The sequence below is a fragment of the Clinocottus analis genome, unplaced genomic scaffold (genome assembly GCF_023055335.1).
Source record: "Clinocottus analis isolate CAN_PGR_092001 unplaced genomic scaffold, fCliAna1.0.p SCAF_20, whole genome shotgun sequence".
NCBI lineage: Eukaryota > Metazoa > Chordata > Actinopteri > Perciformes > Cottidae > Clinocottus > Clinocottus analis.
In genome coordinates this window covers 11914404-11941754 of record NW_027175932.1, presented here as the reverse complement: position 1 = coordinate 11941754, position 27351 = coordinate 11914404, and the positions used below count along the sequence as shown (strand labels likewise).

General features: G+C 44.4%; 2 protein-coding genes across 2 annotated transcripts in view; one reads left to right on the top strand and one right to left on the bottom strand.

Annotated features, from left to right (window-relative positions):
* The window catches only part of cdk17 (cyclin dependent kinase 17), a 37945-nt gene extending 16690 nt beyond the window's left edge, over positions 1–21255 (top strand). Inside the window, exons 2-17 of the mRNA XM_068586951.1 lie at positions 376–520; positions 2776–2940; positions 8568–8701; positions 11861–11986; positions 13321–13377; positions 13484–13598; positions 13717–13811; positions 14407–14469; positions 14915–15038; positions 15232–15352; positions 15525–15622; positions 15731–15836; positions 16073–16115; positions 17056–17146; positions 17246–17323; positions 17950–21255. Of these exons, the coding sequence (XP_068443052.1) occupies positions 394–520; positions 2776–2940; positions 8568–8701; positions 11861–11986; positions 13321–13377; positions 13484–13598; positions 13717–13811; positions 14407–14469; positions 14915–15038; positions 15232–15352; positions 15525–15622; positions 15731–15836; positions 16073–16115; positions 17056–17146; positions 17246–17323; positions 17950–17990 (1584 nt within the window). The 5' untranslated portion in view covers positions 376–393 and the 3' untranslated portion in view covers positions 17991–21255. The remainder of the gene's footprint in view (positions 1–375; positions 521–2775; positions 2941–8567; positions 8702–11860; positions 11987–13320; positions 13378–13483; positions 13599–13716; positions 13812–14406; positions 14470–14914; positions 15039–15231; positions 15353–15524; positions 15623–15730; positions 15837–16072; positions 16116–17055; positions 17147–17245; positions 17324–17949) is intronic.
* The window catches only part of elk3 (ETS transcription factor ELK3), a 9057-nt gene continuing 2896 nt past the window's right edge, over positions 21191–27351 (bottom strand). The window contains exons 2-5 of the mRNA XM_068586952.1: positions 27266–27351; positions 26020–26739; positions 24498–24620; positions 21191–22912 (exon numbers count right to left, since the gene is read on the bottom strand). The exon at positions 27266–27351 is cut by the window's right edge and continues 151 nt beyond it. Of these exons, the coding sequence (XP_068443053.1) occupies positions 22817–22912; positions 24498–24620; positions 26020–26739; positions 27266–27351 (1025 nt within the window). The 3' untranslated portion in view covers positions 21191–22816. The remainder of the gene's footprint in view (positions 22913–24497; positions 24621–26019; positions 26740–27265) is intronic.

The following is a 27351-nucleotide window of genomic DNA, read 5'->3' as shown; positions in this document are numbered from 1 at the left end:
CCCCCTCATTCAATTAGAATTAATGAATTTCTCCTTGTATAAATTCGTGAATGTGTGTTAGTGAAAACAGCTGTACTCGAGTCGGTGGTATTCATCCTTTATTCATGGCTTGTTCATGCTTTATTCATGTGCTGTTGCAGCATTCGCAGAGTGAATGAGTATTGGATTAAAAGCGGCTTTACATTATTCATGAGCTGAGATATTTTGGATTGTAAAGAGGCTTCTGGATTCCCCCAAGCTGTGTGAACGCACACACACACTCAACAACAACAACAACAACAAGACAGTCCTCTAATGTTGCGTGCATTTGTTTACTCCTCCACAGTTAATTTCCACTGAATTGCGGTTGACTGTGCGTGTGTTTGTGTCCCACAGGCCTCACGCTGCCCTGCTATGGAGAAGATGAAGAAGATTAAGAAGCGCTTGTCGTTAACGCTCCGCTCCAGTCAGACCATCGACGAGTCTCTGTCCGAGCTGGCCGAGCAGATGACCATCGAGGACGGAGGCACAAAGGACAACGGTAAAAATTCATCATCGAAATAATAAGGATAAAACAACACACATCCATATCACGTATATCTGGGAAGTTAAAAAATGCTTTCACGAAGGGACTCGAGCCCATTGAATCCCGTTTGTTTTCTCCATTTTGTGTGATTGGAAGATTTTCTGAGCTGTGCTTTTAGGAAGAGCATGTTACCTCCTGGATGTCATCGTCTTTTTACAGCATAAAACACAACGACCTTTGACTGCCTGGAGACATAAAATGCAGTTAACAGGGTTTTGAAGGGGGAAAAAAACCTTTTAACAATACTTTTTTTTATTTGTTATTGCCATTTATGCTGCTAAAAGCATTGAATTGGTTGAGGATCAGGTCAGATTTTTCATCTTCTTATAAATGTCTGTCAGCAGACACACACACACGCACGCACACACACACACACACACATACACGCACACACACACAGAGCTTTCAGTGTCTTGGTAGCTCTTAAGAGTATTTTAATTATGAAGCACAGAAGTTGATGAAGGGGAAGAGATTACAGCATGTGTGTCACTAACAGCTGTAATGGACTTCCAGTGAGTAGCTCTCTACCAAGTTATGTAACAGGAGTAAAAGCAGGGCAGCAACTTGAACACACACACACACACACACACACACACGGATACACACAGACAGAAGCTCAGCAAGTGAAAAGGTAGTGTATATAGTACATCTTTGTTATATAACTCTCTGCCTGTTTTAGCATCGCGGTACAGTTTGTCTCCAGTAAGCTGGCGCTGTGACGGACACAGGGATGTGATTGGCTGCTGCGTGTGAGTGGCAGCTGTCAGAATAGGAGGACACGCCATCATTTACAGACGTCCATCATTTACAGACTGCGTCTCGTTGGAGTGATGTGGCTCCGTATCCAGACAGACACAACACATGTAGAAGAAGCTTCAGTTGCTGACTATGAAAAACACTACAGACATTCAGCAGTAATAGATGTCAAAAGTCAGAGCCACTCTGTCTTGAAAGTAATCTTAAATAATAATGCTATATGCCAATGAAGAGGAGAAATGATGAAGGTAGTTTACAATCTTCCTCATCAAGCCCACATTGTCATTGGTTTGATGGTAATGGTTCAAATAAAGTAAAGGTATTATATATGACTTAGTGACTCCTAAATTGAAATGGGAGATATATTGTATCATGTTTTCTGTCGGTTGCTGAAAAGGTTCCTGTCCTCTGCTCATAAAAAACATGAAAGCCCCAACGAGCACTGACATTTTCACCTCCTTATATAATTTATGCTCACCTTGTAATTCTGAAGCGACTGACAAGCACCCGAGGGCAGCGTACTGTTAAAATGTGAGTTTTGACATGTAGGAACGCGGCACAGTCTGTCGCCTCCGACTTTGAAAAGGTTGGCTGAACTGAAGAAAGTTGGCAGGAGCAGGAAGATAAACCCACACGTTATGAGACACTTATGTGCAGACTTATCATGCAGATCCGAACGGGACTATTTAAGACATTTTTTTTGCAAAGGTGCAGCAGCTGGACTCTGACTGGAGAACACTGGGTCGTAATGTTTGCTCCCAGGGTTTCTGTGGAGGCCGCGATTGGAAATGCCATCACTTCTTGGGGCCCGTGAGTGAGGCCAATGTGTTCCTGATTGGCAGAGTAACATAATTGCTCTTTGGCTGTCAATCTTCCAAGTCTGCTACTGTCGTGCGAGCGATGCGGAAAAAAGACTGGTTCTGTCAAAAGGTAACAAAATCCACCTGTGGGCACCTGTCACTGTGTTCACGGCGGAAAGTGCCGCCGATTTAGTCCTCGACTGGCGCAGACTTGTCTTCTTCTCATGTAACACTCGGCAACAACGTGAATATTCTCAGAAATGACAAATCTCCTTAATTTCCTCGAAAGCAGAAGAGTTTGTGTAACGTTTGATTCTGCTGTACTGAGCCAGCTATTCAAACTTGGTGCAACATTACATAACGTTGGAGGAAATTTGATGTCTGTTTTTATCTATTTATACACATTTCTCCTCATTTAGGCCGATGCCTGGTATTTTTAGATTCTTAGACTTAAATGTCAAATAAAGTCCTGCAGGTTTAAACAAAGCCGCACAGCACGCGTTTGAGATGAGGAGCACACCGCAGTGATTTGAGGAAGATGAGAGATGATGTGTTTGTTTCGCCATGTTGGTATCCGATGCGGCTTATTGAGCCTCCGTTCATTTTTTCCCGAACGCCAGAAATGATGTCCGCATTTGTTGGGTTTTGTTCCAGAGCCCTTCATGAGGAACGGCCGCCCCCCCACCTCGCACAGCATGCACTCCTTCCTGCACCAGTACACCGGCTCCTTCAAGAAGCCCCCGCTCCGCCGGCCGCACAGCGTCATCGGCGGCACCCTGGGGTCCTTCATGGCGATGCCACGCAGCGGCAGTCGTCTAGGTGAGACTCACACAAACACACACACAAACACGTGTTCACACACTCGCGCACAAGGAAGGAAGTGAGTAGTGGGAGTGCGCTGCAGATGGATCCGGGAACAAACTGAAAATGTGTCACGGCCCAGAGAGTTCCCATCCTGCCTCTTGTGTTTGAGAAGGCACTCCTGGCCAGAGTGACTGTCTGCATCCACGAGTGACAGATGGATGTGGGGGGGTTCAGTCAGACGTGACGCTGGTTCCGGCCCGAGATGAGTCAGACCGAGATGTCCCGGACCAAAGGGTGGCGAGATGATTCAGGCGACGGCGTGAAACGGAGGAACGAAATGTTGTGGGTATCAACAAACCAGCCTTTGGGTTTATTTTGAATAATTAGTGACGAGAGCCTGGCAGGATTAAACGCTTTGAAAAGCTTCAAGCGCCACCTGATGGTTTCCATTTTTCACTTATCCAGAGAATTAGCACTAAACATACAGCAGACAGTGAACACTATAGCTGTTAACCATCAGCACTTTAGCATTGAGCTCACAGTACACCTTCATAGGAACACCGCTGTGGCTGTAGACTCTTATTCCTGCTATTACTAACGTTAAGCTGCAGTGTTTTCAGATTGTTCGGGTACTTCAGAAGGCTTTCGTTTCAGATTCATTATTTATTTTACAGCCTGTATGATCAGTTCCACTTCACTACACCACACAGATGCTGGCCTAAACCTTAAACAAACATTGTTTAACATTGCATCGATAGCTTTTCCCCCACATGGACAGGCAGCAATAATCAGCATCTGTGCAAACAGTCTGTTCGACTTAACGCGAGAGGTTTTACCACTTGGAGGTGGTGGAATAATGTTTATTATTTCAGTAAAAAAGGAAAGTGGAGAGAGAAAGAGTCGTTGTTTGCAAGGTATAGAGAGAACCTAGAGAGGTTAGGAGGAGGAAAGTGTGGCATCATAGGCTGGTGGGAAAAAGAAGGGAGACAGAAAGAGGAAAGAAAATGTTTTTCAAAGATTATCAAGGTTTTTCAAAGCTTGCACAGAACACATTCTAAATGTGTGCATTGAAAAGATCAAAACTGCTCCTAAAAATGCGTAGGACAGGTTACATGCAGTGTTTTATAATCCGTGTAGAGGCCCGCAGGTTTATGACGACTGTAACAAAGTTCCATTTGTTTGTATTGATTGCCCTGATTGATTCTTCGCCAAGCAAATTGTTGCAGCCGGGTGATACACTAGAGGGCCTGCTGGGCATCGCAATGGACCCCGGCCTACATTGACGAACTTGGATCCAAAAACAGGGCAGTTAAGTAGGACATTGTTGTACCGCGTACTGCTGCCACACTCTGTGCGCTTATTAGCAAAGCTGCTAAAGACGGTAAAGAGAAGAAGCACAAAAGACTCAAGAAAGGGAGGGAAGTGAAGGAAGGATGTGTGAAGACGATCAGTACAGAAAGAGAGCGAAAGTGGGTGGAGAATTAAATCATTCAAGGTTTTGGGATAGAGGAAGAAGTGAGGCACGATAAGATAAGAGACGAGCAAAAGCAGAAGAACAACAATGTAGGAAGATTAGAAAGCAGCCTTCAGGGTTTTTGAAGAGCAGCTGTTGGAAGGCGATGGGAGACGGAGAAAATATTATTGTGAGCGAAAGAATTTGGGGGTTTTCGGAGGAGATGACGGGATCGAATAGCTGGAGATAATGGAGAGGAATGTGAAAGGAAAAGGAGGCTGAAAGGAAAAGAAAGTAGGACAGATGAGATCATTTGCACAGGTAGCAAAGGAATGCGTTGAAGCAACAGCGGGAGTCAGATCGGCTGACGCAAATGAGAAAGCAAGTCGGGAGCGATGGAGAGTCACGTAGAGTGAAAGGGAAAGGAAGGCGGGAATGAGAAGTGAAAGAAACTGCTGATATTTTTGAAGACGAGAGATGGAGAGATGGCAGAAAAAGGGAAGAGAGACCTTTTGGGATTTTCCATAAAAAGGAGACGAGGTGAAGAAGTGGAGAGAGAGAATGAGTCGTTGTTTGCAAAGTGTTCATGAAGAGAACGCGGCGAGGATAGGAGGAAGAAAGTGTGGCGGTCACAGAGTCGGAAAAGGAAGAGAGACAGAAAGAGGAAGACGTTTCTAGAAGTTCATCGAGGTTATTCATTAAAGCGTACACAGAACACATTCTAAATGTGTGCGTTGAAATGAACAAAACTGCTCCTAAAAATGCGTAGGACGGGTTAAATGCAGTGGTTGAATGTCTTGTAGAGGCCTGTAGGTTTATGATGACTGTAATAACGTTTTTTTAAATATATTTTAAGCTCCATATCCATCTACATGTGCACGTACAGGCCTGAAACGCCCCCAGAATGCCATATAAGGTCAGCCATATCTCTCTGAAAGTACTAGCTGTAATGTGAAGACACTTGTTATGAACAGAAAGTAACACTGAGAAAGAAGAAAAAAACATCACATGAGGTTAGATGTTTAATCTTAAAGTTATGGTTGGTAGTAAAAGCAAATGTGGTTTATAGCAAAGTTCTTCAAACAGGAGAGTGATTGATTTGTGCATGCTATTTTGATAAAAAAAAAAAAAAAAGGTCAGTCAATTATTAGCCAATTTCCATCCGGATACGAGCCTCCGCAGGCTCATTTCATGCTGCTGGTGGCACACGACGGAAGTTTAAAGCCTTCATCAAACGGCTCACGCTAGCGGCTCCTTCCTGTTGCGTTACTGCATTGCAAATATAAAAAATGATTCGTGGACAAAAGGTTCTGAATATAGCTGCCGTCTGGTTTTGAAGATATGTTTCCGATCGTGGAGTTGTTCACAGTAAAAGACACGCGGTATTTTCTGCCAGTTCTTTGGATGAGAAGCAGGAGAAATGTTTGAAAAGCAGTGACATAATTCAACTTAACAGATATCAGTAAAAAATAATCATGTGTTTGCATCATGTCCCTTAAATCCCACAATGTGTACCCTGTGTGGGAATGACGGACCCCGCCTCTAACAACAAAAACTACTAGAGAGGGAATTACAGAATGTAAATACTCTGAATCGCTGTTGCCGAAAATCGGCGATTTTAAATCGTGTAAATACCTTAATCATTGTAAATTAAATTTCATAATTAAATCTGAAATCTATTATTTTCCTTGTTTTCCCAAATTCTGTCATTGACTGGATTGTATTGCTGTGACAGTACTCACGCTAGTAGAGATGCTGAATGCGCACACGCTCTCAAACACAAGTAGAAATTGATCGACACGAGTCCGTAGTACACAGAGAAGAATTGTATTGACTGTGTTACACCGCCATTGACTGCTGACTCCTGGTAACGGGCCGCTGGGGCCAGCAGGGGATCAGCAACTCACTCAGGAGCCAAAAGGCATTCACGGCAATCGACCGGATCAAAAACAAGCCCGGCCGAGTCTGTCTGGGCCTCATGTTGCCCTTTTTTTTTTTGGTGAAATCCAGAGAAAAGCTTGATCTGGAGCATCTGTGGATTCATCGCGTACCCAATCATAATGCCGTGATCCGCTACAGTTGGACGCGACACAAGATAAACTCATCCGCATTTCTGTTATCGCCGCCGCCATCTTGACTGACGGGGAGCCGTGAGGGACAATGGAGTGGGACTCGGCTCCTCTTTGTTTGGGAGGGGAGAGGGAGAGACACCTGGAAGACATCTGCACTCGACATTTCCAGTTGATAAATGGGGCCCCTTGGGGAAACGGAGGAGATGGATGATGGAAGGTGGTTGAGTAGGCAAAAGAGGGAAAACTAGATGAAATGAGGAAGGATGTGGAGCAGATGGGAACCTTGCAACAATTTCCTGTTCCTCCCTTTTCTCTAATTCTTTGTACCTCCTTCACCTTCTCCCATATCCTCTCTTCCAATTTTCTTTTTGAAGCAAGACAGACAGGACACGTCTTCTCTATTGTGGTGACTGACGGTTAGTGTTCGATGTAGCTTGCAGGGTAGGCTGTTTATTTTTGGCTTCATTGGCAAGAACTGTGGCGTTATTTTGTTCTCCCTGTGTTTACCACATGGATTACAATATCCTGAAAGGTTTTTACGGACCTTTTGAACATAAACGGTCTACCCCGGCTTTAAAGACCTCGTGTCGCATCTCGACTTCTTCCACTCTAACCGAAGATGAAGTTCAGGCAGAGAAGCAGAGAAACCTGACTTCAACAATACGTGGAACACAGAGCGGCGTTGAACGGGTCTGACCCCCAGAGGAAAATCCTAAAAGCGTTTCAGGTTCTAAAAGTGGATCAGTATTTCCTTTTATCTGAAGAGCTTTTGTGTTGTTGTTTTTTTACCAGATGACCACAGACAGGTTCCCATTCTGGGCAAAGTGTTCTTCTGGGTTGTGGCCAAACCGCGCAGTGAAGAAGCAGGACTTCACAGTATGAAGAGACGTTTGGCGATAAGACACATTGGAAAGGAAAACATTTCGTCCGGGTACAAAAACCCAATCACGCCCTCCAAAAAAATCCACATTAAAAATTCTATTTAATTATCTTAGGTGTGATATTTTGAGAGCTAATCCGGTTTATCACGTTTAAATAATTGAAACACTTGAGCTGCATCGACAAAACAATTCTTTCTCCGCTCATATCTCTGCTCTTCTTTCACGTGTGATGACAGACTGCGTGGTTGGAGGCGCTGACACCCTGATGACAGAGCTGCTCAACCATGGCTACTCATTAACCGTGTGTGTGTGCGTGTGTGTGTGTGTATGTAAGTGTGTGTGTAGGGGAGGGAAGGGTGGAGGGGTGTTGCATGTGGTTTGTACATCAGTGTGTTTGCTCCGGCTGTGCTATGGTAGTAGTGGTAGTTTTATTGCCCTGAAGGAAGCGGTGCTGGTTAGAGAGCTTAATCTTTGGTCTCGAGGGTTACAAGGGTGTGAGAGGGAGAGAGAGGGAGAGAGAAGGAGAGAGAGAGAGGGAGAGAGAGAGAGAGGGAGATAGAGAGATGGAGGGTAAAGATATGCATTTCATAACACCATTACAGGCTGCTGTGCGGTCTGAGGCTAATATTTATATTCACTCGCCCCCAAAATATTCCCTTTAAATACACCTACAGGTACTGCAAACCCATATCTGCTCCTCTCACTACAACCAGCGCAGAGCATGACTGAAACCACTCTCACTTTTATCTGACACTTTATGGACCAAATGATCGATTGGAAATGTAATCAATTGTTGCAGCCCTAATCAATCCATCAGCACATGTAACATCGGCACTTTCCCCTGATGTATAAGCAGCGTATAGAGATGAAATGGTTTATAACACACGTTATATAAAAGATGTAAGCATATCACTATAACTCCTCATGTGGCCTCTCACAAGAGGAGGCTGCGTATTAACAGATTATGAATTACAATATAGAAAGAAACCGTCTTCATAGAAGTTATAATGTTGAATACTGTACATCACTTTGATTGTGCTTGGATTTTTTTCACAATTCCATTTTCGTGGGTTGTAAACTGTATTTGTATAGTGCTTATACATGCTAGATGCGGGACTCAAAGTAAAGTGTCAGATTTATAATAAAGGGACAAATTTAGTCCAATTTTATGCCACTTTGTACCCTGTTGGAAAAGATCCCAACAACCCGTGTATTGTGTTCTTCACTCTGTCTCAGATATTGTGCACGAGAACCTGAAGATGGGCTCGGACGGGGAGAGCGACCAAGCATCGGGAACGTCTTCAGACGAGGTGCAATCTCCAACCGGCGTCTGTCTGAGGAACCGCATCCACCGGCGGATCTCCATGGAGGCAAGACACACACACACACACACACACACGCACACACACACGTACACACACACACACACGCACACACCGTAACTGGCAAAAACAAAAAGGCTTACATGGCAGGGTTCTCCGCATCTCCTCTCCTTCTGCTCGGTTACGCCCCCCCTCCCTTTCCTCCACCGGCTTTCCCCCCTAAGCATTGTGGGGGGTGGGCTCTCCTAACGGGCGCTCGGCGTCATGATGTTGATAGCAGTCGCGCTCCCCTCGAACCGCAGCGGAGGAGCAATGTGAGGATCTGTGCTGTAAACCAGTGATTCTTCTGTGTATCGGCCGTCTCTCCCGACATCTCCAGAGAGCATGCCGGGAGAGCTCCTCCTATACCAACCACGAGGTTATGCCATTCAAAAGGAGGTTGGCGTTTAAACGCCTGCTAAACATCATTTTATTATTTGCAATGGGAGAACAAATATTTAATTTTTCATGTTTTTGCTGGAAACGAGGCACAGCATAGTCATTTCCATGTTTTGTTCATATTTGTCTGGACGCAGACGCCTTTCCAACAAAAAGCTGTTTCATCAACCAGAACAAGCTTTTTAAACACCGGCTGGATGAAAGATGATAAATTGCCCGGGTGGCCCACGGGCTACCTCTGACACGGTAACGTGTACAAGCAAAATATGAGCAGGATGAATGGGAGGGAGAAAAAAACGCTCCTCATGATTATCAGGGGACTCGTTTGCCTGCAAGTTTCTAATTTCACGGTGTTTTTTTGTCTGAATTGACTGAGACACTCTGGCTGCAGGCCACCACTAATTCATCCGGCGTCTGTTATATTGTTTCAAACTATCGGTTCAAGAAGCTTTAACAAGTGGCGAACCATCTTCTCCTGCTAATACAAGGATGCTACCTTTTGGTTATGTTGTGGACTCACGACACGTTGAATGCAGTCGCTCCATATACATCGTCTTTATCTTCATAAATATTTAAACCCCTGGAGAGATTTCATCCGAAGAGCGCGAGCGTCTCAGCCTGGAGGCCTCCTGCCCCCTGCTGGCCGAGGAGCGAATGGGACAAAATCATCCTTGAAAACATCCTTGATTTTGCGTCTGTCACACAAGCACACAGTGACCTATTTTTTTCTGCTTGTTTTGAGTGTTTATTATATTTGACGGAGCTCAACGATCTTTGGATCATAAGTCGAACCTGTGCCCCCCCCCCCCCCCCCCCTCCACACACACACACACACTCACGAGCTTCGTATGAGCGGAAGTACGCTGCTCTTCTTGTGGTTCTTCTGAGACTGCAAGAGGTTTTAATTCAGCCGTATTGTTTGAGAAAGGAGGTTAAGGACACAGTGTGCTCGCTCATCTAGGTAAAGGAGACGCTGTTCCACTTCCTGAAACATTAAATACTGCACTTCAAACCTGCAGTAAACAAAGACTTATATATCACCAATGCTGAATGTTACGTGTAGAATTCATTCAAAACATTTCATTTTAAAAGTCGTTGTGAACCGTAAGGGTCAAATATAGTGTTTAAGACCGTTTTTAAAGTTCTGAAGTCACTTCTGCTCTCAGAGGCGATGCATATTGCGGTGTACATTTTTAGAAAGGTGTGGTGTCCTGAAGCTCGGTGGAGCAGGACATGTGCATGTTCCACTTCACAGCAATGACAGAAAAGCTTTGATCCCGTCCATTGTCTTCAATCTGCACAGATTAATGTGAGTCTTGTACACGGCGGTTATTTGTCAAACTTTACACCTGAACAACCGCAGTCATGCGTTTTATGTCCCTTTCACTTCCTGTTCACTCTTTTGAGTTGATTTATTTGTGCCGCACGGTTAAGGTCAAAATCATTATCAAGATTAATGTTGAGATCCAATTTATTTGTCACAATTATTCATTGTTTTTGGCTCCACCAAAAGTAAAACCAGGTATCTGGCTTTTGGTTTAGGAAGTGCACGATTGTATCGGCAGCAGAATTACCATTGAGTGGAGGACGCATTTAACATCTTGCAGTAATTTTTAACAGTACAGCTGTTGCAACTAACATTTACAGTTTCTATAAATGGTTCCACACGTTAAGATCCACGGGCCAACACACCCAAAATTTGATATGATCCAAACGTGTGGCAGATGTTAGGCCCAGAGAAATTATGGATTATTTTGGTTTGATTACTTCAACAATAAAATGATTAACAATTTCTCGACAGTTCAATTAAATATTTCTTTTTTAAATCAGGCTGACAAAGTGCTCTTCAACGCAGCATGAATAGAAAAGGATGAAAGCATGAGTTGTGGACTGACATGAAATGACTTTACGCCGGTGAGAAAGCCACACTGAGACACATTATATAACGCTTCTGCTTCCCGGGACGTCGCTATGCTCGACATAATGAGAGCTTCTATTTGAACTATCGCTTGTCATCGCACGTCCTCGCTGAGCAGCATTGTCACCGAAACTTGAAGCGCGTACGACGAGAGAACAGATGTGACGTCTTCTCTCGCTGTATTTTTACTCCTGGTTTTTTTCCCACTTCACTCGACATTGTGTCAGCCCGTCGCTATCAGATGTGCTCTTGTTTTGATCCTGGAATAGATCCGACCAGTCCTCCGCAACAATAAGATATGAGCCCGGTAATATTGACGGCGACAGCCGGGCTGAGAATAAAGGCTTTTAAAGAGTAATAAACACACGCGCGGTTTGTTTTTATCCTCCCCTCATTCTCTGGCCGTCCCGCTTGCATGTGTGTGTGTTTTCATGATCGTAATCTGTGGTGATTTGTGCTCATGAAGCCCTTTATAGGATGGTGATCGTCCTGATCTCTGTCCCCTCTCTCTGGGAGTAGCAGGGAGGTGAGAGCGAGTTATTTTCAGACATCTGCTCCTGCTCGCTGTTGAAACATGCCCGACATCACACACAGACACACGCATGTGCACTTTCTCACGGTGTGCTGTGATGGGAGCAGATTGCATAAAAGCTCTAGTGTGACTAATAACCGCCCTTTCAGGTGGTTACCTCACAGCGAGCGCTGACATCCGATGAGCAGCTTGAGTTTGGTTTCTTTTACAAAGTTGCAAAACTCCTGGCCTCCAAAGATGGCCTCCGCGACAGGAATGTCCAACCACAAGCTCAGTCGTAATTGGAAACATTTGAAACTTGTGCGTGTGTGTGTTTTAGGACCTCAACAAGCGCCTGTCGCTGCCGGCCGACATTCGAATTCCCGACGGTTACCTGGAGAAGCTGCAGCTCAGCAGCCCGCAATTCGACCAGCCGCTCAGCCGGCGCTCCCGCAGAGCTTCACTGGTCAGTCTCTCTCTCTCTTTTTCTCTCTGTGTGTGTGTGTGTGTGTGTGTGTGTGTGTGTTGCCTTTTTTATTGCTCTGCATCGCAGACTCCCGCTGTGCAAGTCACCATGGCAACTGGCCCGCTGTGAGACCGGGATGGATTAATAGGGAGTCACGAGCGCTCACCTCCTGCCTTCAGACCATCAAATGACATCATCATACTCAGCGGCGGGGTGATTACGCAGCTTTGTTGCAGACTGTTGGCGACATTGAAGGTTCATGTATATCAGAAGAAGCTTAAAGAAGTTACACTGCTGCAGTTGCTCAGGTCTAGGTTGAGCAACGACCAGGTTGAGCAACGACCAGGTTATTCCATCAATGGATGTTTTCTTCCCTGATGGTCTGGGCATATTCCAAGATGACCATGCCAGGATTCATCGGGCTCAAAGTGTGAAAGAGTGGTTCAGGGATCATGAGGCATCATGTACACACATGGAGTCCAGACTTTTACCCCATTGAGAGTCTCTGGATGTGCTGGAGAAGCTTTGCACAGCGGTCAGACTCATCATCAATACAAGATCTTGGTGATAAATTAATGCAACACTGGATGGAAACAAATCTTGTGACATTGCAGAAGCTTATGAAAACGATGCCACAGCGAATGCTGCCGTGATCAAAGCGAAAGGCAGCCAAAGAAATATTAGTGTGTGACCTTTTGTTTTGGTGGTGACTTTTTTTTGACCAGGCAGTTTAGTTTTGGAGCCAAACTGGAAACTGTTTTTCATTCTTTCTAAAGCGCCAAGTAAGAAACGCTGCTTCTCTCGTCCCTTTAGAGCGTTGATATATTGTTATTCTCAATTCAGTCCTGCCGGTTGGAGAGGATGCCCACATTTTGGTTCTTAGGAAGATGTAATAACTTGATGATTCTCAGCAAACTCTGATATTACATGGAGGATTTCTAAGTGGATTTCTGGATGTTTATTCATGAATGTGTGTATCATGCCCGCGTATTGAGATCTAAACCCTCGACTGCGCTCGTCGTGTTTGGTGGCGGTCAGAAACAAAGAGCCAGAAGCTTCTTTCAAAACTCAATACACTGAGAAATCCATCACAGAAGAGAAACAGTGAACATAAAAAGAAAATGAAACAGAATACCACACTCCTGCGTTACGTTTTGAGTTCATATGAATATGTATCTGAAGGTTTGGGGAATGAAAAGATCCTTTGTGTTGAAAAGTTTTATTCTGGTGTTGCAGGAACAGTTAAACCTTAGATTGAGCCTATTGCAGAATCCAAAGTGGGACTCTAACTGTGTCAAAATCTGTGCCTTAAGTGACCTCTGTCCTCTCCGCAGTCGGAGATTGGTTTTGGCAAGTTGGAGACGTACATCAAGCTGGACAAACTGGGAGAGGTGAGGAATTCCTGAAATCCCATCGGCCACTATCAGTGAAGGAAATGTGTTTCACAGCTCGCGCCACGTCCGTAATATTAAACCAACGTTGTTGTGTTGCGTTCAGGGAACCTATGCCACGGTATTTAAAGGGCGCAGCAAGCTGACGGACAACCTGGTGGCACTGAAGGAGATCCGGCTGGAGCACGAGGAGGGAGCGCCGTGCACCGCCATCAGAGAAGGTAATCATCACCTTTTGTCTTAACGATAACATAAAAAGATTTGCCCACGAAATACTTTTACAATTGGAGTCATGGGGCATTCATCATTACGCCTGTGTGCCTTTGTCTCTGTCTGCAGTGTCGTTACTGAAGGACCTCAAACACGCCAACATCGTGACGCTTCACGACATCGTCCACACTGAGAAGAGCCTCACGCTCGTCTTTGAGTATCTGGTGAGACTCACTCCTTCTCTCTGTTCCTTTATTTATTCATCCCTCAACGTCAGTGAACTCAATGAAGGAGAAACAGCTTACACCCTTTATGTGGATGTCCAGTCCGTGTAGATGGTAAATGTAGTCAATTAGAGCAATAAGTTCCTCTCGTGTGTGCTATATTGACCGAAAAAGCCTCCTGCTCGCGGAGCTGTGCCGGCAGTGCCTTTACATCCCAGGATGCATTGCGCACAAGCGTCTGCCACCAGGAAGATCCCCCACCGACCACATCCTCTCGTGACAGATTTTGTAGCACAAACTGAGGAATTTATTGCTTTCTGCATTCATATTCATATTTCTATAGCATGTAGGTGAAAGCTCTGGGAAATGATCTACAGGGATCTCAAACAGGGAAGCAATGTAGGACCATTACAAGCAAAGCAGAACCATTACAGGTTATGGATCAATGCTTTATGAGGAAGACGTTAATGCATCAACAGGATGTGTGAAATAGAAGATTGATGTGTCTGAAAGACGAGGTGAAATGTGTGTGCAAAGAGCTCTCTGGGTGTCATTGGATCTACTTCCTGTCTAATGGTGTCATTTCTTCCTGTAGGATAAAGACCTGAAGCAGTACATGGATGACTGTGGAAACATAATGAGCATGCACAATGTGAAGGTGAGATACTTATCTTTTCATATATTTTGTATATTTACTTTAGTTTCCTCTTTAGTGCAATGTGTTTAGGCTGGACCAAATGTTCAATGCAAAGTTTCAGTAATGTCTCTTTGACAAAATCCTTCCAGGAACATAACAGTTTGTATTTACATCCCATCTGAAACTTAGACCAATAAAGATGAAGAGGTGTTTGATGTGTGAGTTTTGGCATGCAATAAGACATTTGAATCACATCAATTATGTTTCTCGATTCCCTTTTTTTCAGATAGATGATCAAATATCCACCAAAAATGTTATTGCTTCCCATACCTTTACATGTTTTACTCATAGATCTGGATCTCCCCTGTACCACACGATTAAAACAAATAAACTTTAGTACATTTCAAACCCTGCAGAGACGAACTAAAGGGGTTGCACATCACGTTTTCCCTCTACGTCTCTCCAGGTCTTCCTGTTCCAGATTCTGCGAGGGCTGTCGTATTGTCACAAGAGGAAAGTTCTCCACAGGGACCTGAAGCCCCAGAACCTCCTCATCAATGAGAAGGGAGAACTCAAACTGGCTGATTTCGGTAAGTGAAACGACAGCAGCAGCTGTTTCCTTCACGGCGGTGGAGAAAGATTTCCTTTTGCCCTGGCTGTGAATTTAAGCTCTGAAAAAAGGCTCTGAAAATGCATTTGATTGTTTCCAGTTCTGCTCTATAAAGAGCTGCAATGCTTCTCTCCTGTGAATACAATCCGTCTCTGTCTTTTTCGGGCTGGCAGGGCTGGCGAGGGCCAAGTCTGTGCCGACTAAAACCTACTCCAACGAGGTGGTGACTCTTTGGTACCGGCCTCCTGATGTCCTACTGGGATCCTCTGAGTACTCGACGCAGATCGACATGTGGTACGAATGCCGGACTGGTCCATTAATCAATGTGTCTTTTGAGATACTAAATCATTTGAACCATTCATCCAGTAAAAAAGACCAATATATTGAATCGACAGCATCTGAACATTTAATAACTTCTAATAATCATTTTTAAAAAAGGTAATCAATCCTGTGTGTCTCTCTGCAGGGGTGTGGGCTGCATATTCTATGAGATGGCTGCAGGTCGGCCGCTGTTCCCCGGCTCCACCGTGGAGGACGAGCTCCACCTCATCTTCCGGTTACTGGGTGAGTGACTCCCGCCGGGCCGGACAACCCAACAGTCTCACGGCAACATGTTTGACTAAACCCAGCAAAACACTGTGTGTCTGAGTGGCTGTGGTCCTCTGACTTCAGGCACACCAACGGAGGACAACTGGCCGGGGATCTCCTCCATCGAAGAGTTTAAATCCTACAAATTCCCCAAATACAAGGCGCAGCCGTTACTCAACCACGCTCCCAGGTACCGTGGTCTGCGTTTCTAGGGAGGCGCGATCTTTTATGTTATGCATCCATGCCCCGCCCCTTCACATGTATACGGTAATAGTGTGTTTTAATGTGTGTATGTGCGCCACGGGCAGGAAATCCTGTGGAACGTTTCACAGACCGCTTCCTTCGTCCCATGAGCCCCACATTCCTGTCAGCAGCCCGTGTTGCGGGCAGACAGTAAACCGCTGCTCCTCCTTTTGTCTCCTCTAGGCTGGACGGCGAAGGCATCGAGCTGCTGCTGGCTTTCCTCAAAGTGAGTCCTCACTTCCTGCATAATACCCAGAATGCAGTTCACTCCGAACTGATTTGTCTAGCTCATTTCACACACACACGTTTCATTTCTACATTTTCTCATCTTGAAGCACTTATTAAACTCATTATTTATGTAACTTATTACACTTCTACGTAAAGCTGGGGAGGGTCATGCATATTTAGCGTCACGCCACCGGTCCTACACAAGCTGCTCGCGCGACAGCTCATAATATGATGTTCATAAAGTTGATTTTGGCGTTGCTGGTTTCTCAAATGTTACCTACTGAATCCTTAACTTATAAACACACAGCTTTATATTTGTCAGAGTTGAGTACTTACTTTGTATTAATATTGCACTAGTATTCTAGGTTTTATTATGTTATATAGTATCCTTTTCCAATTTTAAATAAGATTATTCATGAAGATCAACACATGCACATTATTATCAGTATTACACAAATTATTAGTTAAATGGTAAAAGGTAAATTTGCTGCACTAAACTTCTAATTACTGGATTTGTTCATTGGTATCAGTTAACTCTCTGAGCTTTCAGGAACATCTGTCACCTTGTCACATGACCTGAACGTGAACTTTGATTCACAGAGCAAGAAAAAGAGGTGATAAATGATCACAAGTTAACAAATACTTCAAAGAGCACCACCCTTTACAATTATAATCCTCTCTCTCTTTCTTTCTTTCATTCTTTCTTTCTTTCTTTCTCGTCATTTTATTTTGGTGAATGAATTCCTTCAGTACCTGTTGTCGACAGCAGGGGGCGCATCACCATCAGTGCTCTCCATACACAGTGTTTCTCCGGGTTCCTCTTTCCTCAAATGTGTTTTAAGTTTATTGGAGTGGATCACTGGTTGCAGACCCACCGGCCACAGTGAAATCGCCTGTAATCACAGGATGGTTTCTGTTTCCTGTTTCTGTCTCCGCAGTACGAATCTAAGAAGAGGATTTCAGCTGAAGAGGCTATGAAACATTCCCACTTCCGGCAACTCGGGATGAAAATTCACACACTTCCTGAGAGTGAGTGCTGCAATCGGTCTTTCTTTGTTCCTTCTCATTGCATTTCTTTTCTTCGTCCCTGCTATTTGCTGTGGACTGAAGCTCCTCTCTGTGTTGCAGGTGTATCAATATTCACATTAAAAGAAGTGCAGCTGCAGAGGGACCCTGGTTACAGGAACTCCTCGTACCCAGAGTCAGGTGGGGAACACATCCACATGCTTCAGCATGTAACCGTGTTAGATCATTAGACCAAGAAGTAAACAATACGCAATATGATCACGTGAGAAACCATGAACACTGATGGGCTTCTAAGGGATTACTGGAGGTAAATATATTACACTTCCATGAAGGTGGGGGATTCAGAATAACATAAATGGTCCACACTGAAGCAGCAGGGAGCAAGATCTTCTGACTTTTAGTTTTAATTTCCCACAATGCAACTGCATTGCATCTTTCATGGGACCACTCTCCTCCACTGTGTCCCAAATGTTCTTTTTGCAAACCACACATCTCCAGTGTGTAACTCAAAGTTTCCATAAAAACATTTCAAGTCTCGAGCCAAAGCCCAGATAACCCTGATGACATCATTATGATTTTTTCTTTTTTTTTCAAACTCCGTAAAGCTCCCTCCAGAACTACAGAGGTTTTCACAGGCTGCGTAGGGCTCCTCATTATTGAGTAAACAGAGCTTGTAACATCACTGGTCCCCCTTTAAAACCGTCTTAAAGTAATCCTCTCTTGATGACGGCTGCGTATAGCATCGTTAATGTAAAGCAAAGCAGTATGGGTATCGCAGTCTTTAGAGTTTTCATCTCTCTCTCCAGGTAACGGCAAGATCAACAGAAGGCAGAGCATGCTCTTCTAAGGTCTGATGAAGAGGATGGTCGACTGCCCAACTTCATCGTCACTTCCCAACAACCTCTCGCATGAGCCCACCTGTCCTCGGAGTGACCCCCCCCCCATCCCTTTGTACCTGCACACACACCCAAACACACACACACACCCCTCTGAGCGTGTGACTCTGGGTTGGATCTATTTAGAGACTGTGTTTATTTATTGGGGGGACTGAGGTTGAATTGTTTGCTGCTAAACTACTACTGTTTGTATTTAACACACCGTGTGTGTGCGTGTGTGTGTGTGTGTGTGTGTGTGCGTGTGTGTACATGATGTGAATTCGAGACGCCATGCACAGTTGAGCAGTCAGGACGGTTACTATTGTTTTACTCCTGACGACGATTCTCCGGCTTCGTTTGAGTTAGAATTCCACTGATGTTGATGTCGACGCTGTGATCCAAGTTGTTGTTCTTGTTGTCGTGCTCGGAGACCGAAAAAAAGCTTCAGTTCCTTCAGATTTCTTTTTTTTTTATATATAAATATGTATTATATCTATATATATATATTCGGAGTTTATGTTTTGTTTTTCTTCGAGCTTCCGTGACTGAACTCCACAACATTTCCAGGTTTAGAAAGACTGGGGCGCGCGGTGGTCTTGGTGGGTTGGAGAACGTTTCTTTTGGATTCCTCTTCTTTTCAAACACATTTCGGTGGATTGTTCTTCAAGAGGCCCCTGCACTGAGGGTCAAACAGCAGGACTTTGAGCTGATTGCAGTAGCAGTTTTAAGTTGATGGTTTAAGAAGCACACATAGAGTCCAATCACACTGGGAGAACATGAAACCACCTGGTTCTTTTGTTCTTTTGGACCATTTGGTTTAGCAACGGGACCAAAACTGAGAAGTGGGGGGAGGCAAACGGTTGGGAGTTCGAGCGCAAAGCACGGTTGAAAGAGGAATACTGGAGCTGAACAGGAAGTCATGTGACGTCCCACAGGAAGCCAGCAAGCCTTCCCTAAAACCCTTCGAAAAAATAAAACTGCCAGGACTTGAATGCTTTAAAAAAAAAAGAATTAAAAAAAAATGCAAGCTACACTTTCTCGCTCCGTGCATTGAGATTTCACTGCCGTCTTTATTTTTAACTTGCACTTCAGTGTATTTTTTTGGGAATCTGGGACTCAACGCGGCCGAGTTTGTCCAACAGTATTAAGATGTGTCCTCTAACTGTGACCTCTGACCTCTCCTTGTGAAACAACAGTGTCATTGTGGCATGTTTTCCAGGGGTTAGCGGGTCGAGTGTGGGGTGGGTGTGGGGGGGGGCTACTCAAGCAAAATGGTTGTTTTCCACTTGCCGTCAGACCACTGCTCTCTAGCATTTGTACACAAGAGAGAGAGAAAAGATTTCAAATTGAAATTTTAGATATAACTGCCCGTTGTGTTGTTTGCAACTGACAGTGATGCTCTAGATGAAGCCGGTTGAGAAGTCTCACTTTGAACTGCATGTTTACTGAAACAAATGGAAGATCTCTTCAAACGTTTTCAAGTGTCTGCAGGTTGGCTTTGCATCCCTGGTGTAAATTATATGAGATGTATTCACACAAAAAGTGCTTTCAATGATTGTTTGACATTTTGGGTGAGTGAGATATCTGTACAGTAAATAGGAAGCTAGCCCATTAGCTTAGTGTAAAGACGCAAATCAAGGATAGCCTGGCTTTAAGCAAAGGTTACAAATCTGCCTAACAACACCTCTAAAACGCACAAGTGAACATGATTTTTATTTTACAAAAACAACATCACGCTGGACTTTTTCTTAGCACAGTAACTTGTTGGAGTCGTGTAGAGACTGTGAGGTTGCTACACCGGCAACGAGATGTTTTTACACACTGTTTTTGTACCAAGTAAACAATGAGAAGCTTCAGAGGTGCTTTTTGGCAGGTTTTGGTACTTTAAGACCGCCGGTTACCCCGAATCAAATTTTTATGCTAAGCTAACCTGACCAGTCACATGTTTATTATGCAGACACGAGTGTCCCTCGGCAAGAACACAAATAGGCCTATTTCCCAAATTATCAAACTATTCCTTTAAAAGGTTTTGGGTAAACGATGAGTTTTACTGTCAGCGATTCAGAAGCTCAGAGCAACAGCATCAGAGCGGCCATTTTGACACAACAGTCACACAGAGACGTCTACCAAGGAAAAGGCACAGAAAGCAATTTCGACATTCGCAGTAGCAAAACAGGAGTGCAGTGCATCAGCTGCGGCACTGAATTACACCAGGGATGCGTTGAACATCGCAGGTTGAACATGCAAGAGTGAGACGATCTGAGGGGGTTTTCCTGTTGCTGCAGCTCTTGAGCTCAACATCCACATGAAGATTTCACATTTATTGTCCGCTGAGATTTAAAGGTTCAAGCGACCCAGAGGTTGCTGATTGGATGAAACATGCAAGACAAGTGCCGGAAGCACGACTAATGCTTGTTAAACTCATTAATAGCTGATGAAATTAATAAAAAAGAACGTTGTCAGTTTGCAGCTGATGGTGTAATAATCCTGTGAACATACTCGTCCGTTCACTCGTTAAAACAGATATTCCTTCTACTTTCAGCGTGGATCAGATTATGCTGTACATTTGCTCATATTTGTAAAATTAAAGCTCCGTACAAACAGTCACAAGAGAACAAATGCAGATGGAAGATACTGTTCAATTTACATTTAAATGTAACAACTACCGTATTGTATTCACAGGAAAATAAAAAGTCATTATATTAATGGTGGACATCCTGTGTTACATTGCCCGATGATATCTCCATATAGCATCACAATGCTATGTTGTAGTTCACGTGAAACTTGTCGGTGTGTTTGGATGCTTCACTGACACGTTATCACACTTAAAAAAAGTCTTTAATTGATCACCTGTGTCGCTGTAATCGATAGTAAAAATGCAGGATTATTTCACTGTTGATTGCAAACTGTGTTGCTAATAACTTTTTTTTTTTTTTTTTACATGAAAAGCAGTGACATGCACGAAAGGAGATTTCTGCAACGGCTAAATGTTTATTATTGTAAAACTGTAAAACTTTTTCAAATGTATGAATGACCTGAATTTATGTGAACGAGCGTGTGTGTGTGTGTGTGTGTGTGTGTGTGTGTGTGCCTGATGCATGGAAGGCCTGCTGTGTTGTGAATTCGACCTCTCTGAAACACTGAGCCGCCGGTGAACAGTTGGTGTGTGACTCTTTTTACTGGAACTATTTATTTCTCATAACCATCGAAAGTAAATTTAATCTGTTTCATAAACAACCTGTGCAGCTGTCGTTCTTTGAGTGGTGAAAGAGTGTCGTTTCCAATTCATGTCGTAATTCTGAAAATGGATTCATTTTATTCCACAAAAAAAAAAGAACAGTAGCATTTCTCTCAACAAAACACAAGCAAATCACTGAGAATACATTTCCATTAATTTCTTTATAAAAAATAACCAGGAGCCATTTTTACAAAATAAAAGCTTTTGTGCAATTTTGACCTGGAATATCTATTAAAACCTGGTTTTAAAGCTCAATACATTTACACAAGTCTTACAATATTGAAGGCACAGCTGGTACAAGCCTGAAAAGTACAGTGCATTTAAAAAGAAAAGCGTGACACTATACAGATAAAAACAAGTTCACAGCGTCAAGTCAAAGCAATGCAGAAGACAAAATAAAAAGACTTCTACAGCGTTTCAGCGTGCTGGCTAGCAGGTGCTCTGCTAGGAGTCGGGGAGGGATTCATCTCGTGGCCAACAATCAACATCTGGACGAATCTTTATCGAGTTGGTACAACAAAAATGTAAAAATGATCCTGATGCACTCCTTGTTCTTGCTTCCTGAAAAGCTTGATTCATGAGACGAAGCTATTGGTTGATCGTTGTAACACCCAAAACTGGTCACATTCTGAGATTTGTTCATTTTAAAAGGAAGCCTCCGCATTTTGGGTAAATTGAGAAGATTGATGACCGCATGTGAGCTCAATATGTAGCTTAGCATCCATGCTTGAAATCAGCCAGCCTGGCTCTGCTCAAAGTTCACAAAGTTAGCCTAAACCTGTAAAGCCGGCTGTTAAAGATCATACGTTATGCCTTCAGTCCAACATAAAACTATGAATTACGTTTTGTCATGTCCGTACGGTTAATGTGTTTACTCGTAAGCTTTTAGCCGCTAGTTAGATTTTGCCACCTTTGTAAGGCCTTTGTTTTAACGTCAGCAGTCTTTACGCTAAGCTAAGCTAACTGTCGTCTGGCTGTAGCTTCATGTTAAGCTCACACACACATGAGTGGTATCGATCTTCTCGACAGGAAAGCAAATATGTCTATTTGTATTCTATATTGTTGTCTCATGATTCCTGACAAGCATTTCCCCAGATCATTGTTTGAGTCAGTGGTGTGGATGTTGACATTGGTCACGGCAGGGTGGGGGGGATAGGAATAACATTCATAAAATTGCAACCAGTCTGTAACACTGAAGTCTACACTGAGTGAAATGACACGAGATATAAAATGAGATGAGAAAAGTGACGAGGTCTGACCTCCAGTCGATTTCTTTTTGCCTGAAAAAAAAGCACCAAACACCCGCTTGAGGAACATGAGGAGTTGACCTGTAGTAAACACAAAGAAATGTCTAATGCGGAGACTCCTCTCGGAGAGCAAAGCTTCAGAGTGAAGCTCCTGTTTCTTCATATGATAAATGCAAAGGAACAGGTTTCACCTCAAAGCCTGAATGGACTGAGAGGACGTCAGAGACTCCTGTGTGGTTCATCGTCAGAGTCTAACAGGCCGATCCGGCCCGGCTCGGTTTGGCCCAGTTGGCTCCTGGAGGCCGGGCTGGCATCAGCACTTGTGGGAGCTGGAGGAGAGCCGCAGAGGAGAGGGAGCATCCATGCTGGGTAACTGCATCGGGAGGTGTCCATTCAGCAGGTTGGGGAACTGCAGGGTGGAAAGACAGATCATATTTAACCCCTCTGACATATCTTTTCATAAGCATGGACATTTTTCAGCGTTATTTTCTTTTGGCTGAACGGATGAAGGCTCATTCCCTCTTTCGATCAGATGATGGATAAGGCAACACGTGAGGAACAGCCTGCTTTTCTTATTGAATAAAACACAACAAGGCAATGAACTCACTGGTAAGTTATGACATACTTATTTAAACATTTTTAGAAAGTGTAACTTTTGGTATTTACTGTTTAAGCACCTACATGGGAATTAGTTCTGTGATTATACTATCTTTCAAATTATTCAGATGGCATAAGATGTTTGTAGAAAAAGTAGACTATTGGATCAGATTTGATATCATGATTGTTATTGTCATGATTATTATTTGATATCAGCACCAGGTGTCGCTGAAGTCAAACATTTTCAAACCCAAAATCGCAGCTTTAAAGAGAAGTAATATGGTGAAACGGCGAAAGTCATTGTGGCTTTATACTGATTAAAAATATAGGGTTACGGTATTATTATTGATCAATTTTGTTATCATTACTAGACTATCAATACATAGTAGTCATTACATTAATGATGTCACCTCCACAGTGCTGACAGTGATAGTCAATGCTTTTACAGTGATTTGCGCAATAACAAATGAGGAAAGCGTCTGTCTGACGTGTTTGAATGTTGTAACAAACCCGTGTGACGCACAAGAGTTTCACAGCTTTGGTCTGACTGCTGCTGCCTCACAGCAGGAGAGTCTGCTGCTGCTTATATTACCTCGTGGGGACTTAAGTAGTGCACCAGCGCTGTGAGGACTAAATCACCGGTCGTTACGCAGACGCTCCACAGTTGGAGTGGACATGGCTGGGAGGGGCTCCTGCCCAACCCGCCCTGTCCCGCTCCCCTCAACTAACAGGAAGTTGCCCCCTCTTCTTGTCCAAGCCAGAACGGAAACATCTGTGGCTTATTTTGAAACCCTGGCACACGGTGAATCGCACACACACCAGCAGACACACACAAAAACAACAGACGAGGTAAATCTGTGGTGTGAAATGAAGGTATGAGATCCTGCACTTATGAGGCAGGATGTGTTGTGAATACAGCAAATGAAACACTCTTCATCTTTGTTTTCATGTCATTACCCTTAAATAAAAGCTATACGGCATTACAGGGGCAACTAACTGGCGTTTGCTTACTGCTTTGTGTGTGAATACATTTCATATGCATTCAAACTGACTCGGTCACTCAGCAACAGTTTGCTAACGTCGGCTAACATTAGCCACCGGAAGCTACCAGACCTAGTGGGGTTGTAGCAGCAGAGAACTCCTGAGTGTATGAACTGAGATGTGAAGTCTCCTTTCTGTTCGTAAGACGTGTTATGTCATCTTTCATGAACTCCATAGTGTCTCTTTGAATTAGGGAAAGGGTTGAGGTCCGGTTTGGTTTGGGGCAAGGATGATTTATGGCAGGAAAGTTTACAAAAACAAAGTGCTTGTCAGATTGATCAACTGACGCTGAACGCTCTTTTCAACACGGGACTCATGCCGGCATGTGTTGGTGTGTGTGTGTGTGTGTGTGTTACCTGAAAGAGGGGGACATGGCTCTGCAGTTGTGCCGGGCTGAGGGGTCCCACTGGACTCAGGCTGGACCAGAAATGGATATTGGAGAGTAGAGGACTGGGAGTGAGCAGCAGACCAGACGGAGTCTACGTTGACAAAAAAGTGAAATGTAGGATAAATACACCGCGATGGAAATGTTGGTGTTTATTCTGGCCGTGAGCCCAGAGAGCTGCTCATGGTCTGTGGTGGAGTTGTCCTGTCATTCAGTCTCAGAGCTCCAAGCCAAGTCTGCCCTCTAGTGAACTCACGTCTCGCAGACAGACGGTGTTGGCAGACTTGACTCCATTCAGGTCAGGAAGCTCCACTCATACAAAATTCATGACATCTATTTTCTTCCGTCTCGTCTTCCTTCTTGTCTCTTCATATTTGACCACAGACGCTTTTCTTTCTCTTTCTGTCACAGGAACATCAGACTTCTAGCGGACGGTTCGACCAGGAACTACAGTTCAGGAAGCACAGTTTCCTCAGTTTCCGTGTTTGTGTTTGTGTTCTCACCGCAAAAGAGAAGTGCCTCCACCGAGCTTCCTGCGTTATCTGAATGTTTTTGAAAACCCTGCTTCATTTTTCTTTTAGCAATGCTTAAATTCTTTTTAAAAAGCATCGATTATGACCTTTGCTGCCTGTCATCTCTTTCTCCCTTCATTTCCTGTCATCTGTCTATCAGCTTTTTAATAAAGGCATCAAATGAGCTGACAAATATCTTTAAAATCTGCTTTTCATTGCAAGAACGCTTCCTGTGAAAAGATACAGATTATTGCCGGTCATCTTTGTGTCTCAAATTTCCTTTGTTTGGCCACTCGTACTTCTGCTGATCTAAAACAGGCGCATGAGCCTCGGTGGTGTTCAGCTCCACTAAGCCACTTGGTCAGGACCAGCTTATGCTTTGCTTTTGTCAGTGTTTTGATGTTTTTTCGCCGAGTTAACAGCCAGATCGAGCTCCCCGGCTTGACTTGCAACATACCAGTTTCCCCTCAAAAGACCACAAACCACCGTAAGCCGGTTTCTGGTGGACAACAGGGATAGCTGTGCTGCAGGGACGCTCAAAGGTAGGAACTAAAAACAGCTCAGGTGTGCTTTGCAAAGACTTAATTATACAAAATGTTCAGCGATGAGGGAACAGTTTAGCGTGCACTTTTACTTTCCGTCAATTAAGCGCTGTACACTCAGCAGCATATCATTGCTCGGTCTGGAAAAAGGCGTCAGCTGAATGCCTGAATGTAGCCAACTGTCCTGGTTTGGTCAGTGTGTTGCTGCCAGTGAATCAGGAGCTTCAGGAACATATGGCTTCACTTATGAACCTCCTCCCTGGCCTCCTCCCCTCTTTCCGCTCACCTCTTTCCATCTCCTCCCTGTCTACAAGCTTCATTTTCTTCCTCCCTCCCTGAGAGCATCGTCTTTTCTCTGCCTTTTTCTTGCCCTGTATTTACAGAAGGACTACGTGTGAGTGCAGTGCTGTTAGTACATGTTTTATGTGGCATGTTGTACCTGTGTGGTGAGGAAGGCAGGGGTCAGGGAGCCCGAAGGCAGCGCCGGGCTGTTGAGAGCAATGGAGACGAGGTCACTTCCTGTCAGGAGGAGCGAGGAGGCGGAGATTTCCAAACCTTTGGGTTTCCTGCTTTTCGAAGGCCCGCAATGGGCAAACCTCCTGGCCTCTGGCAGCGCCTGTGACCGCTCTCTCTCCCTCTGACCGGATGAGAGGTTCAGAGGCTGGGCGCTCGGCTCGAACTCAAAAGTCTCGGAGCTCTGGCCCCGCCCTCTCCACAGGGCGTGGGCGGGGCTTTGCGGCGGCGTGGAGGAGCAGGAGGAAGAGCGGGCCTGCCCCGGAGACGGCCTGGAGGAATGGGAGGTCTCGGCCGAGGACGGGGGCGGGGTTGGCGGCAGGGAGGAGTGGCCTCGGTTGGTCACGAATCGGATGACGGAGGAGCTGTCGCCGTAGTGATCGGATCGGGGCTCCGTCTTGATCGGCCGGTGCGGCTCCATCGGGTGCTGCAGGGAGCCGACGCTGAAGGAGGAGTACAGGCTGGAGTGGAGGTATTGGTTCCTCCCGGCCCCGTCCTCGTCGTCGGCCTCGGGCTCCGACGCCGCGCCCGCACTTTCCTCACTGCTGCGGCCCGACTCCACCACCGCAGGGTCCATCTTCAGAATCTCAGGGAACGACACGAACTTGTAGACGAACTTCTGGCCGATCACCTTCTTGATGATGTTCTGCAGAAGAAACCAGACGTGGTTTTATTATTCCATGTGTCGGTGTCAATCGCAGAGGTCATGCACATTTTGACCATTGGACTTCCAGGATTTTAAACCAAATGTCCATGAGCAAACATGTAGTGAAATCTGTGTTTAAACAGTAATGAGATGTAGTATTTAAACTAACAATGAGGATTCAAAGCAGACAGTATACCTTACACACAAATGAATGAGATAATAGTTTGATTAAAAAAATAAACGTTTATATAGATGCCTGTATGTATGCCTGCTTATTGTTTTCTTTTAAAAGCATATTAATTATTCCAAACTCAGCGCAAATGAACGTCATGAACACATGAATATAACACATTTACATGACTTTTTTTTCAAGGGCTTTTCCAGGCCTGAAAATAACTATTTTAAAATGCCATGACTTTTCCATGACTGTCAGGACCCTGCATTGGGTTTCATGGCCCTTTGGACATGAATCACATCATGAAACCAGTCAGTTTATCCTGGAATAGTATCTGTATGCGTTGCGTACTTTGTCGTAGTAGTAACGCAGGGCTCTGCTCAGCTTGTCGTAGTTCATGTTGGTCTTGTTCTTGCGCAGCCCCCACAGCTTGGCCA